The sequence below is a fragment of the Carassius gibelio genome, chromosome B25 (assembly GCF_023724105.1).
Source record: "Carassius gibelio isolate Cgi1373 ecotype wild population from Czech Republic chromosome B25, carGib1.2-hapl.c, whole genome shotgun sequence".
In the NCBI taxonomy this organism is placed as follows: domain Eukaryota; kingdom Metazoa; phylum Chordata; class Actinopteri; order Cypriniformes; family Cyprinidae; genus Carassius; species Carassius gibelio.
This window is the reverse complement of record NC_068420.1, coordinates 19728335-19742750: the sequence shown is the minus strand read 5'-3', so window position 1 is coordinate 19742750 and position 14416 is coordinate 19728335. Positions and strand designations below refer to the sequence as shown.

Here is a 14416-nt window from a genome sequence, read left to right as displayed (position 1 = left end):
TCCTAAGGGCACTTCTCCCGGAAGAGCGCGCGCTCCCGTAGAGCAGAGCACAGATATTCACTGATCAGAGCGAGAGCGAAATGTCACAAAAGAAGTGTGTTTTTGGTTGCCAGGGCAAGACAACCCTGCACAGATTACCCCCAAAAAAATAAAAATATAAAAAAAAACAGCATTAAGGGACCAGTGGATGGAGTTTATTTTTACAGAGCATCAACGGAGTTGTGCAAGTGTTTTTGTTTGTTCCCTGCATTTTGAAGATGCTTATTTTACAAACAAGGCCCAGTTTGACGCCGGATTTGCGTATCGTTTACTTCTTAAGGATAATGCAGTCCCAAAGAAAAAGGGTCACGATCGTGTGTTGGAACCGCATGCGGTGAGTAAAACTTCTTCAAATATCTCTGTGTTGTTAACTTAGCAATCTGCGTGTAAGCACATCAAGTAAACAACATGCGATGTTGGCATAAAACTGCACTTCCCACATGTACACCTTAAAAAAAAAAAAAAAAAAAAAAAGACGACATAAAGTGGAACTTTGTCATTTTCCAAAACCGCTAAGCAAATATATACAGTTTCAATACATACCACATAGAGACGTCCTGCTGTAGTCGTTGCTGCTGCTGCTCTGTTAAATTGCAGCCTCTGGATCTGATTCTGGATCATAAATATATGCATGAATTAGCCATGGTTTGTTTTGGATTATGTTTTTTTTCTCACGGTAATGTCTCAACGCAAAAGCCTACTCGTGCTCGTGATTCTTTAGCTACGCCCACACGCCACGCCCCCAGCCACTCGTGTTTTTCCGGGAAAAAACAGTACAGACTACCTTTCTCTTATAAATATAATAAAACTAAAGACTAATTGGAGTTATGAAGGATGCAGTACTACTCTATAGGTACTCAAGATTAACAGGATATTGAGTGAAAACGAGCATTTCACCCCCCCTTTAAGTAATTTCTGGATTAATACGTATTGGAAACGCGAACCATTTAAAACGATTCAGTTCACTTTGGTGAACTGGTTCAAAAAGATCCGGTTACATCGAATGATTTGTTCGTGAACCGGATATCACAAACTGCTGCGTTTTGAACTCTCTCACAACAGACACGGAAGAGAACACAATGCTGAATAAAGTCTTAGTTTTTGCTATTTTTGGACCAAAATGTATTTTAGTTGCTTCAAAAAATTCTAACTGACCCTCTGATGTCACATGGACTACTTTGATGTTTTTCTTACCTTTCTAGACATGGACAGTATACCGTAAACACAGCTTCAATGGAGGGATGAGAGCTCTCGGACTAAATCTAAAATATCTTAAACTGTGTTCCACAGAGGTCTCACGGGTTTGGAACAACATGAACAACAGGGTCATTAATGACATAATATTGCTATTTGGGTGAACTTACCCTTTAACCCTTCATCCTCTGACTAAGAGTAAAAATGTGAGTTTGTGACCATGAGATCCCAATTTTTCATTTTATTTTTAAAATACATAAACACAGTAGTTTATTTGGTTAATTCTCACTATTAACTAACCATTAACTATTAATTTTGCCTTAATTGACTAATTTGCTGCTTATTAATAGTTTATAAGGTAGTTGTTAAGTTTAGGGTATTGGGTAGGATTATGGATATCATGCATTATATGTACTTTATAAGCACTAATAAACAGCCAATATGTTAATAATAGGCATGCTAATAAGCAACTAGTTATTAGTGAGAATTGTACCCTATACTAAAGTGTTACCGTTTATTTTGATACATTGTCTGGCTGCGGTATTTTGTAATTTATTTCAATAGACTTGAAGGTATTTCATTTTAAAATAAATTTTGTATGTATCTTTGCCCAACCCTGGTTGTAGGTCGCTGCTGATGTACTTTCCAGTCAAAACACATTTCACACTGCAAGTCACAGAAGAGAGAAATCAGGAACAATACTCTAGTTTTTGACATTTAAGTGATGACTGATTGGTGTTAACAGGCCCACATGGGTCCAGAAAACATTCCTCATGGCATTACACCAGCAGCAGCAGACCGTCCTGTCAGCCCAAAGAAGTTTGGATGAATAGATTCATGTCAGTATATGTGTGCCCCGGCAGAAATCCTCAGAAACATCAGATCAAAAAAATGTGTAATAGACAGCAATGAAAGTTTCCAATAATAGCAAGCTACACTGCAGCAAACTCATATATTATATTATATTATATTGCAGGAATAGAGTTTGATCTGTTGTGTGTTGCACATTTTGATACATTTAGTTCATCCAGTCATTTTTGTTGCTTTGATTCCTCTTGTCAAAATGAACCATGAAAATACCTGCAAATGGAGTTAATTATACAAGAGTGTGCAGCTAAAACATCTCAAATCAGTAAATATCTTGGGAAAATGTAGGATTTTTAACTTTTTTATTTTTTTTTTATATTTAAATTTCTATCACTGCAAATTATCATTAATCTTTATTATTAGTTACATTATTTTGTAACTATGTGTTGATTTTTTTAAAGTGATTTAAACATGTCCATGCTTTAGTTTTTTTATGCTTGAAGGTGTTTTGCTGTTTTCTTTCATTCTGCTACATTTAAGCAAAATCACATGACAAAAAGTGAAGCTGTACTGAATATCAGCACAGATTCAATCATAGACATGAAGCCACAGCAATTTCCACTCCATCCTCATTCTCTGATCTGAAACACAAGAGGAGAGACACAAATACTGAACTGGCTGAGCACTTACGGTTATTTAAAATAAAATAAGCTGCAAGACATACAACAACTATGTTTGCTATATTTAGTAAAAAAAATAAAAAAAAATAAAATAAATAATATTTCATGTTATTAGAAAATTTGCAATAGAACATTGCATTGTTTATCATCATCCTCTCATCAGCAGCTGCAGTGTCTCTCAGCTGTATCAGTGCAGTCACTGTGACTCTGACTGACGGAGGTTTTTGTACGACTCTTTATCACTGTGTGAACACATATTGACTGTTGATGTAGTGCACACTCATACAGTAATAATCTCCTGTATCTTCAGTCTGGACTCCACTGATGGTCAGAGTGAAATCACTTCCATAGTTTGATCCACTGCCAATGAATCTAGATGGAGTTCCTGACTGAAGTCTTCTGATGTAATAAATGAGGAGTTTAGGAGCTTCTCCAGGTTTCTGCTGATACCAAGACACACAGTCATTACAGCCAGAAATCGGCTGACTGGTTTTACAGTTGATCGTAACAGTTTCTCCTTGTTTGATGGATTTTATTTCTGGATTCTGAGTCACAGTCACTTGTCCCCAGGTCTCTGAAATAAGACATCATATTAATTCAGTGGTTATTGGACTGTTCATAAGATGTGCGTAATGTTATGTACAAAATATTTACCCTGGATGCAGAGCGTCAGAGTCCAGATGAGGATGATGATGTTGTTGATTGTTGTTGTTGTGTCTTGTGTGATGATGAAGATTGTGTTCTGTTCTGCTCTCAGTCATGAAGTGTTAAACTCACAGCTCTATAAACACTCTCAGAGCACTGAAGCATGTGCTGACCATGCAAAGAAGTGGGCAGGATTCACAACAGCTCGAGCTGCAAACACATATGCAATAAAAATATAGAAAATATCATTTTACAATGATTAGGATTCAGTATTGTTTGAATTTTATAGAATCTGATTATGATTCTGCTTATAGATTCAGATTCTTATTGATTCCTATAGTTTTGGTTCCAATAAGATAAAAAAAAAAAAAAAATCCAATTAAAAAATAAGATAATCCAATAATAAAGTCAAACATTTAGATGCCAAACATATTTATTCTGTCATTTTTTTGTTGCAGATGAATAACATGAGGAAAAAGCAGCAGCCTACAGAAAACAAGGCTACAAGAGGAACTTTTGTCTATGGTTTTATTATGGTAAATTAGGAACAATAAATCAATTAGGAATAGCATAAAAATACAACTGAACAAATATAGAAACACTGCTTAGTTTTCTTTCTTATTTCTCATGTTGAAGCCCACTTAAGACACAGCAAAATAGCTGCATCACAAGAGTGAACGAGAAGTCATCTCTGGTCCAGAACTGTTTTATCTTCAGTGGAACTACACGAGAACAGACACAGACCGGGAACACACACCGCTGTTCTCTGTGCTCTGCTTCGGATGTGTGATGGGGATCATTTTACTGACTCAGATCTTTGAATCTCGTTTGTCAAAATGAACAAATCCTTTTTTTTTTTTTTTTTACTTTTTTTTTTTAAGCAGAATATAATTAAAATGTATGTTATTAGCCAAATTATTATTCCATGACACATCTAATTAATGCTACATTTCAAATTAGTCTGCTAATGCAATAAAACTATAATAAAACCAAGGCCAGATAATGAGAAACAGAAAAGATTAATTCATTCTTTCAGATTATCTGTTATTAGTCTGTTAGTTTCCCTCACTTCTCCGTTCTTTAGTCTCATCACATCTCTATAAACTGAAGCTATGCAGTCTGTACTGGAAACGGAATTGATTAGTTTATCATATGAATACAAACATTACATATTATTAACCATATGCTGTTATTATATGTAGGTATTACTGAGGCCTAGACCAATTTGAGACCAGAAACGCATCACTGTAAACATGTTTGAGGGGAAGTTTGGGAATTATGAACTAATTTCTGTGTACAATACTGCAGACCTGACGACTCGAGAAGTTAACTGATCATTTCTCTTTCTGGCACAGACTGATGTAGCATTTGGATAAATCAGACACACAACTATTTGTTACATTTAACAAAAAATATCTAACGCCTCCTCATCTAACCAAAGGGTCTATGGACCCTTCCCCCAAAAGGAAGCTATCTCCTCAAATGGACTGGACAGGCCTCTGGTTCCCAACCAAAGGGACACTTTCTGATAACACTAGGTTTATGACGCCCAGGAATGTGGCTAAGCGACGTCTCTAAAAGACGTCGCTAAACTCAAGTCTCTAAAAGAGACACATAATACACAATAAAGGGACTCTCCTCTAATTAATCCATATAAAAACCTTTCTTTGAATTAATTCACATATATTTTAGGGCATTGTGTATGCTTTTACTGTTCTTGTATATTGTGTTTTGTGTATTGTATATGTTCCCTTTCGAGGGAACTTCGAACTGCGTCCTCTAGGGGGCGCTTTGGGGAACACCTCGTCGTGACCCGTGTCTGAAGCATACAATGAAAAAACACCAACTTGTTGGCCGTCGACAGCCTCCGACGTCACTACCGGCGCGACTATAAATCAGCACCGGGAGAGCACGTCATTATCTTCTTCATCTTCAACTGACTGTTTTGTTTGAAGCGTGCATCTGAAAGAACCGGTAAGGGCGATCTTTCTCTGTTTATCATGGCGACAACTAGCAAGCGTTTAGACGATGTGTGCATCCGTGTCGGCGTTATTTGACACCCGATGACACACGCGATCTTTGCGTCATTTGTTTGGGTGAAGAGCACGCACGCGATGTCTTTGAGGAGGCAATCTGCGTGCACTATGAGCGTTTTTTCAATGGAAAAAGCTCCGCTCTCGTTCGTCTCTCTTCTAAAAAATAAATAAAATAAAGGCAAGCCATCTGCTTCCCGCGGTTCAGGATCTGTCCACGCTGAGGCAGGAAAGAAAATGAGCTCGTGAGAATACATATGGATCTGTCTGAATGGTTTAAAGAGGGACTTTCCCTTTCGAGATCGTAAAAAAAAAAAAAAGGGGCGGCGGACGAGAGAGAGCCTTGGGAGGATGATGTTATATCTTTAACACTTTCTCATACTGAGGTTAGTGCTCTGCTGGGTTTTTACCCAGGAAAAGCAGGAGATATTTGAGGATGGTGAAGAAGCTGAGGCTGAGCCTTCTCAATTCTCCTGCCCTGCGTATGTAGAGCTGTTGGAGGTTATTGAGCGAAAATTACCTTTTGACCATAACCCTCCAGCTCAGGTGAGCCTTTCATTTGTGCATGATCTCCATACAGAGATTAAAAAGAAATGAAAGATGCCGTTTTCTTTTTGCATCCATCGGTTTCGGCATTAAAGTAATCTGCCGACATCGAGGTGATGCATGAAAGCGGCTAGGAGGGAATGCCCCTGTAGAAAGAGCTAAAAATTTTATAAATAATTTATAAATTTTTATATGTGAAAAATGTTTTCTTTCTGCAGGGGAAACCTCCTCTCTTATTCTCCCTCCTTGCCATCTAAGCCCCTTCAGAAAATCATCTCGCTTAAATGGCAAGGCATACGCAGTAGCAGGTCAGGCTGAGGCTTTATTACACACAATGCTGGTGCTTCAAGCATATCAGACTGATCTGCTAAGAGACCTGGATAGAGGCTGGGGCCTTTTTCTGATCAGGTAGCTGAGCTGCGCCACACCATGGATCTCTCTCCATGCTACCAAGCAGGCCGCCTCCGCCATGGGGCAGGACTATGGCGCCCATGGTGGCAGCGGAGAGACATCTGTGGATGAACAGACATCGGGAGGAAAGAAAATGCTTTCTGCCCGATGCTCAGGTTTCGCCTTCTGAACTTTTCGGTATTTCCGTTGAGGCGGCGATTTGAAAAGTTCAGGGAGACGAAGGCGCGCTCTGCTGCTTTCAGATCCTTCGTCCCACGAAGGTCCAGGTCTGAGCCCAAACAACATAGGGGTCCTGGCCTGACTCGATCTGAGGATCAAAGATGGGCACAGAAGGCTAGTGTCGCAACTCGCGCTCCTCCCCCACCTGCGGGCAGGGGTTAGAGGAATCGTGGGTCACGAGGAGGTAAGCAGAACCTAAGAGGTATGATCTAGACGAGGCAGCGTTCTCGTCCAAATCAGAATGATACCGAGGTATCTACTAAAAGAAAAGACAAACGCGTATATGCGTTAATCGACTTCGAAAGGTTAACTTCTGCTTTTATACTTTCCTTCCTAATTTCCCTGTAACCACCAGCTCTCCACCTGATCGAGGTTAGGTGGAAACCTCTCGCATAACAGTCTACCCCTTGAGCGGGGCTCCGGCGTAGGAGGGTGAGTGAGTACATGTAACCCTCTCTGTATATACTTATGTGTATTTAATTGCTGGTGGTTACGTGTCTACTAATAAACTCTGTCTGAGTTTCCTTTGCAGTGCTCAGTTACAGTGTTTACTAAACATTCGTCAGCAGCAGCCATCCGGCTTCATGTTCCGGTATTAGGCGGCTGAGATCACAGGCTTCTGAGGGAGCCTCCTTGATCATCAGGCCTGGCACAGCACTGCAGGGAATTTCATGGATGTCTGGCCAGGTCACCCCGAGGGGTCTCCTGGCCGCTTAGGGGTGCTGTCGTATCTACCGGGAAGTGGAGGTGGCAGTTACAGAAGTCTTCTTGTATATGCTGCCTCAGGTGATGCTCCCCTCACCCGAGGTTTGTAATTGAGCTTGCCTCTCCCGTGAGATTCAGCTCCTCTACGATGCTTAGGAACCTTTAAGTACACACGCTAAGCTTTGTGTACTTTCTCAAAACCACATGGTGGTCAGTGTGTATGTGAACACACTTTCTAAAAATCCACAAGTGGTAAGTTTGCATGCAAGACTCTGCAAACTTTCTGAAATCTTGTACGATGAGGGGTAACGCTTCGTTCCCTTTCCTGAGATGATTAGACCTTGGTTCCTTGGGCTCCATTCAGCCAGTGTGTATTTGTTTATACACCTCAAGCATCGCTTTTCTCAACATGAGGGGCTATTGATTCTCGTGGTAATTTAGCAGCGCTCCCCTTTTTCCAAAAAATGGGTCACCTATGAGTGCGCTACTCTGAGCTCGGAGTTCTCCTCTCGTACGAGACGGAGTTCTCTGTTTTTTTCCCAGAGCGCTCCAGTATTGTTTCCATAGACCGAGTTGATGACTCTCAATCATACTGTTTTAAGATGCAACATTCCATCTATGAGCTGCTCTATCAGAGTGCCACGAGAGCCCCTCCTTAGAACAGTATTTGAAAATCCATGCTATGGTAAGTGTGCACGTGTAGTCTTTGCACATTTTCTGAAATCCACACTGTGGTAAGTTTGCACGCTAGTATTCTGCGTTCTTTCTAAAATCCTATATGGTGAGGGCTTCGCGCGGTTGCTTCGTGCCCTTTCTTGAGTTGGTAAAAGCCCCGTTCATCTTGGGCGCCACTCCACCTATGTATCCTCGGATACCTATCTAAACAGGGTGTTGCTACTAGAGAACTGTTGAGACGGCTCTTTCAGCAAGCTTATGCGTAAGCTAGCGGTAGCCCCTGTGTGACAGGCAAGAATTGGTAAAAATGCTAGGTTCTTAGCCGTATCCCTTTAAAGGAATCTTTCCTGATTCCAAGCCTTCAGCTCTACCCAGGGCCGAGGCCCTAACAATTAAGTTGGGTATGTAGCTTAGGCCTTTTGGCCATAAGGGGTACTGTCACAGACAGCCGTCTAAACGTCCCAGGGGCAACTCCCATAGTAATGGTAGAGTTGGTACTTAGTGCTCGCCATGATTCTGGCCTGCATTCCCCTCAGCATGGCGGCGTGGGTATACTGTTCCCCAAAGCGCCCCCTAGAGGACGCAGTTCGAAGTTCCCTCGAAAGGGAACGGTCTCAGGTTACGTATGTAACCATAGTTCCCTGAGTAGGGAACGAGACACTGCGTCCTCTAGCTCTCTGCCATGCTTCGGACGCAAGCTTCAGACGAAGAAGATAATGACGTGCTCTCCCGGTGCTGATTTATAGTCGCGCCGGTAGTGACGTCGGAGGCTGTCGACGGCCAACAAGTTGGTGTTTTTTCATTGTATGCTTCAGACACGGGTCACGACGAGGTGTTCCCCAAAGCGCCCCCTAGAGGACGCAGTGTCTCGTTCCCTACTCAGGGAACTATGGTTACATACGTAACCTGAGACCGTTTTATACGTGCTTATGATGGATCACTAGTTAATATAACCTCATCTATATGATGTTTGGTATCTATGAGTTTGTATTTTCATGATCTAAATGAATCTAATAAAAGAGTGTATATTATATGTTGATGCTTATGCGACACATTAGTTTATAAGAATGTTAAAGATTCTTCTCTTGAACACTCCAATCTAATTTCATATGCAAGACACCAGACTAGAGACAAAGAGCTGTAAAACTTCCCTCCAAAAGGTACCATTCCTCATTGGCTCAAACAAATCCTGAGGTTGTGATATCATCCCCCTATATAGATCACTGATCACCAGATCAGGAAGTTCTTTTAGATTCAGGAATTCCAGGAGTAGAGTTGGGTCCGAGTCCACCTTTGTCGAGTACGAGTCAAGACCAAGTCCACAAACATCGAGTCCAAGTCCGAGTCCGAGTCCAAAAGGGGTTGAGTTGGACTCAAGTCCGAGTTCTTAAAGGCCGAGTCCGAGTCGAGTCCGCCCGAGTCCAGAAAGTAATTAAATTAAAAAAAGATTATAAATTGGTATTGTACATTTTTACATTCTATTAATATTTTAACCTTTCAACCAATTAAACCAATGGCAATATAAAAATGTAATAAAAAAAATACCACTGTTACATCTAGTCATTGCCATTGAACATTTTTATTTTATGTCAACAGAACTAGTTTTGTCAGGCACAGACGAGGACACAGAGGATTCAGTGATAAGGTAGTTTAATGTGAATCAGAGGTTTCAGACACAGGTGAATCTTGACACGTGGATAGAACGGTGACAACACAACTTCCCTTATGGTGAACGGTGATCCAGATGGTGCTCAGATGAAGACGATGGGGACAGGAAGACTGACGAGGATGAAGAGGGTTCAAGAGTTCAGGTAGGTTTAATAATGGCGTTCAGGCAAGTGAGGAGATCGGTGCAAGACCAGACGATGAGTGATGGTGACTGATGGCTTTATATGTGGTTCTGGTGATGATGCACAGGAGTTCAGAATTCGGGTGATTGGGGACGAGTGGGTGTGGCGTAAGTGTCCGATTCCGGGAGTGTAGAAGGTGTGGCTGTGACAGTACCCCCTCCTCCACGGGCGGCTCATGACGGCTGGGATCTTGTGCGACGACGGGGTCTACCTCGGCCACGGGGAGCGGGGCGGTCTGGATGGTCTTGATGAAAGTCAGTGAGAAGGCTGGGGTCCAGGATGTCGTTACGATTAACCCAGCAACACTCCTCCGGGCCGTAGTTTTCCCAGTCCACAAGGTACTCCAGTTGAGGACCCCGTCGTCGAGAGTCGAGGATAGCTCTCACCCGGAAGATGTCGTTGTCGTCTTCGATGGCCGGAGGAGGAGGTAAGGCATCATCACCAGGTTCTGTGGATGGAGGAAACAAAGGTTCAGTGAAGGGTTTGAGGAGTGAGACATGGAATGAAGGTGAGATACGGTACTGTGCAGGGAGTTGGAGTCTGTAGGTCACTTCGTTCAGTTGCCGTTCAATAGTGAATGGTCCGATGTATCGGGGACTCAGCTTACGGCAGGGCAGTCGGCTTACGGCAGGGCAGTCGGAGGCGGATGTCCCTCGTCGAGAGCCAGACTTGTTGTCCAGGTTGGTATTGCGGCGTGGGTCCTCGACGAGCGTCCGCTTGCTCCTTATGCCTCCGCACTGCCCGCTGGAGATGCACGTGAGCCGAGTCCCAGACCCTCTCGCTCTGTCGGAACCAGTGATCTACCGCTGGGACCTGCGAGGGCTCACCTGACCATGGGAAGAGCGGAGGTTGGTATCCAAGGACACATTGGAAGGGGGTGAGCCCGGTGGTAGATTGCTGGAGGGAGTTCTGAGCGTATTCGGCCCAGGGTAGGTACTGGCTCCAACAGTCCTGGTTACGGTGGCAGTAAATCCTCAGGAACCTCCCCAGCTCCTGAATCTTACGCTCCGTCTGGCCGTTGGTCTGAGGATGGTATCCCGAGGAGAGACTGACGGACACCCCTAGAAGACGGAAGAAAGCTGACCAGACTCTAGAGATGAATTGGGGGCCTCTGTCGGAGACGATATCTTCTGGGATGCCAAAGTGACGGAAGACGTTGTGGAATAGTGCCTCTGCCGCTTCGAACGCAGTGGGGAGTCCTTTGAGAGGGATGAGTTTACATGATTTTGAAAACCTGTCGCCCACTACCAGTACACAGGTGTAGCCTTGAGAGAGAGGGAGGTCAGTCATGAAATCAATGCCGATATGGGTCCATGGATGTCAGGAATGGGCAGAGGCACCAGTTTACCTTCCGGGAGTCTTCTAGGGGTGTCTGCTATGGCGCAGACGGAGCATCCTTTGAGGTAGCGGACCGTATCCAGAGCCATCGATGGCCACCAGTAACGCTGTTGTAGGAGCGAGAGGGTCCGCCTCCTGCCTGGGTGTCCAGAGCCCGGAGAGGTGTGAGCTAAGTCCAGGAGGGTAATCCGATGTTGAGGGGGGACGAAGAGTTTCCCTTCTGGACCTCCCGGCGGAGCAGGGTGTTGAAGGTCTTCCTGTGAAATCAGATGATCAATACTCCACTGGATAGGACTAACTATCATGGCTGGAGGGAGGATTGGTTCTGGAGATTCGGGTTCGGGATCTGCTTGATGAAGACGGGAGAGGGCGTCGGCTCTATTGTTCTGGGAGCCAGGGCGATAGGTGACCTTGAAGTTGAATCTCGTGAAGAACAAGGCCCATCTAGCTTGGCGATGATTCAGTCTTTTGGCTTCATGGAGGTATTCCAGGTTCCGGTGGTCGGTTACCACCTCGAAAGGGAACTGGGCTCCCTCCAGCCAGTGACGCCATTCTTCCAGAGCCAGCTTAATGGCCAGTAGTTCACGGTTACCAATGTCATAATTCTGCTCCGCCGGGGATAGCTTCTTCGAGAAGAAGGCACATGGATGGAGTAGTGGTGGATTCCCCTGCCGCTGGGAGAGGACTGCTCTGACCCCGGTGGATGAGGCGTCCACTTCCACGATGAACTGGTGGCTGGGATCAGGGTGGATGAGGATTGGAGCGGTCTTGAAGGCTTGTTTGAGCAGGTGGAAAGCTTCAGTGGCCTCGGGGTTCCAGGACAGAGACTTGGGCTGGTTCCGGAGGAGAGAAGTTAGAGGGGAGCTGAGTAAACTGTAGTCCTTGATGAATCTTCGATAAAAGTTGGCAAAGCCCAGGAAGCGTTGAAGTTCTTTTATGGAGCCGGGTTGAGGCCAGTGTGTGATGGCGTCCACCTTCACGCCAAATGGGTCGATGATGTAACCTAGGAACTGGACTGAGGGCGTATGGAACTCACATTTTTCGGATTTGAGGTAAAGGTGGTGTTACCGGAGTTTTCAGAGTACGAGGATGACATGATGGATATGTTCTTGCTTGGATGTGGAGTAGATGAGGATGTCGATGTAGACAATTACGAACTTGTTAAGGTAATCTCTGAAGACTTCATTCATGTAGTTTTGGAAGACGGATGGACTGTTGGATAACCCATACGGCATGACCCGGTATTCATAGTGCCCAGAAGGAGTGATGAAAGCGGTCTTCCATTCGTCCCCCTTCCGGATGCGGATTAGGTTGTAGGCGCTCCTCAAGTCCAGTTTCGTGAAGATCCTGGCTCCGCGTAGTTGTTCCAACGCCGCTGGGACCAGGGGAAGAGGATAACTGAATTTGACGGTTTGTGAATTGAGGTGGCGATAATCGATGCACGGCCTCAAGCCTCCGTCCTTCTTGGCCACAAAGAAGAAGCTGGAAGCGGCAGGGGAAGTAGATGGCCGGATGAACTCCTGAGCGAGGGCTTCCTGTATATACTCCTCCATGGCCTTCTGCTCCGGGATGGACAGGGGATAGATTCGTCCTTTAGGAAGGGTTGCTCCAGGCAGGAGGTCAATGGCGCAGTCCCATGGCCTATGAGGTGGTAGCTTCGTTGCCAACTGCTTACTGAACACATCCTGGAACGCCCGATATTCAGGAGGGATGATATGATCCATCTTCGTGTCGGGGCTCTCCACTGATGTGGACTGGACCGGTAGGGAAGACTTCCTTAAGGGAGGACTGACCTTGGGGATTTTAGCTGGAGGAGTGATGCAGGTATGATGGCAGGACATTCCCCATTTCAGGATCTCGCCAGTGGGCCAATGGATGTGAGGTTGGTGGAGGTTAAGCCAGGGGCGTCCCAGGATGATGTCTGCGGTGGATTCCTCCAGCACCATGAACGTGATGTCTTCTTCGTGCAGGAGTCCCACGCAGAGGATGATTGTGGGGGAGAAATAGTGGACACGACCCTTGCCCAGCGGCTTTCCCTGTATGGTGGTTACTTTGAGTTCGACAGGGCTTCGGTGATGTTTGGCGTTGAGACGAGTTAAGGTTTGCCGGTTGATGAAGTTCCCCGCCGAACCGGAGTCGATGAGGGCTTGTACTGAAACAGAAGAGCAAAGGTGTCTTAGAGTAACCCAGGTCTTAGTTAGATGAGCAGTTTGAGGAGGTATATGGATGGTACTCACCGCTGGGCGTGGAGGTCGAACTGGACAGGATGGTAAGAGGTGTCCATCTCCCCCACAATAGAGACATAGCCCGGCGTTGATCCTCCGCTGACGTTCCGATGCGGACAGATGGTGAGAGTCCACTTGCATGGGTTCAGGTGCTGGAGGAGCGACAGATGGTATAGCGGGCGGAGGAAGTACAGCGGGAGTGAGCGGATGACAGGCAGTGAGTCTCTGGGCAACTCGAATGGATTTCTGAATGAGATTCTCTAGTCCTAGTGAGTCTTCGTACACAACTATCAAACTTTGTATCTTGTCATTCAATCCGTAGCGATATGCTGTAATTAAGGCAGTTTCATTCCACCCGCTTATGTAAGCGAGAGTACGGAAGCGTATGGCATAATCACTCACAGATTCATCTCTCTGTTGGTGAATGGTAAATAATTGGTCATGGACAGACAATGCAGAAGTTTGATGGCCAAAGACGGATTTTAACTGGGAACAGAAGTTAGTGATGGATCCAAGGGCAGGTGAGTTCGAGTCCCAGAGAGATTCAGCCCATTGGAGGGCCTTACCTGAGAGTAGGTTGATGATGAAGGCTACTCGACTGCGTTCGGAGGTGAATAAATGAGAGTTGGATTCCATATAGAGGGAACACTGTAGCAGGAACCCGCTGCAATCCTCCGCCGTGCCGCTGTATGTCGCTGGTTTGGCCATGGGACTCGCAGGGGCAACTGAAGAAGTGACCGGAGTTGTAGCGGTGTTTGAGTTGTTGACAGCCGGTGAAGAAGGGGGAGTTTGTTGCATCAGTGAGGACTGTACAGCGCGAACCAGTTGCGTGAAGGGATCCGCGGTGCGGTCCTCGCCCGTGTCCGAAGAGCTCTGCATGCGGTCTGGTCTTCTGTCAGGCACAGACGAGGACACAGAGGATTCAGGATCGGTTTTCGGATCACCAGTACACTGAACCGAAAACCGTTTCTTTCGGAGGCGTCCGATTTGAGATCCGATGAACTGATGATACTGCGCATGCTTGTAATTTTTCAAGTATTTTGTTAAAC

The 14416-nt window shown here is 45.0% G+C and overlaps 1 protein-coding gene across 1 annotated transcript; it reads right to left on the bottom strand.

Moving 5' to 3' along the window:
- Positions 1–2959: 2959 nt before the first annotated feature.
- Positions 2960–13109, bottom strand: LOC128014065 (uncharacterized). The gene is made up of 4 exons (XM_052597298.1): positions 12392–13109; positions 4035–4087; positions 3375–3462; positions 2960–3294 (listed from the first exon to the last, which is right to left on the bottom strand). The coding sequence occupies exons 1-4, from the start codon at positions 13086–13088 to the stop codon at positions 2960–2962; spliced, it is 1173 nt and encodes a 390-aa protein (XP_052453258.1). The 5' UTR covers positions 13089–13109.
- Between the last annotated feature and the right edge of the window lie 1307 nt (positions 13110–14416).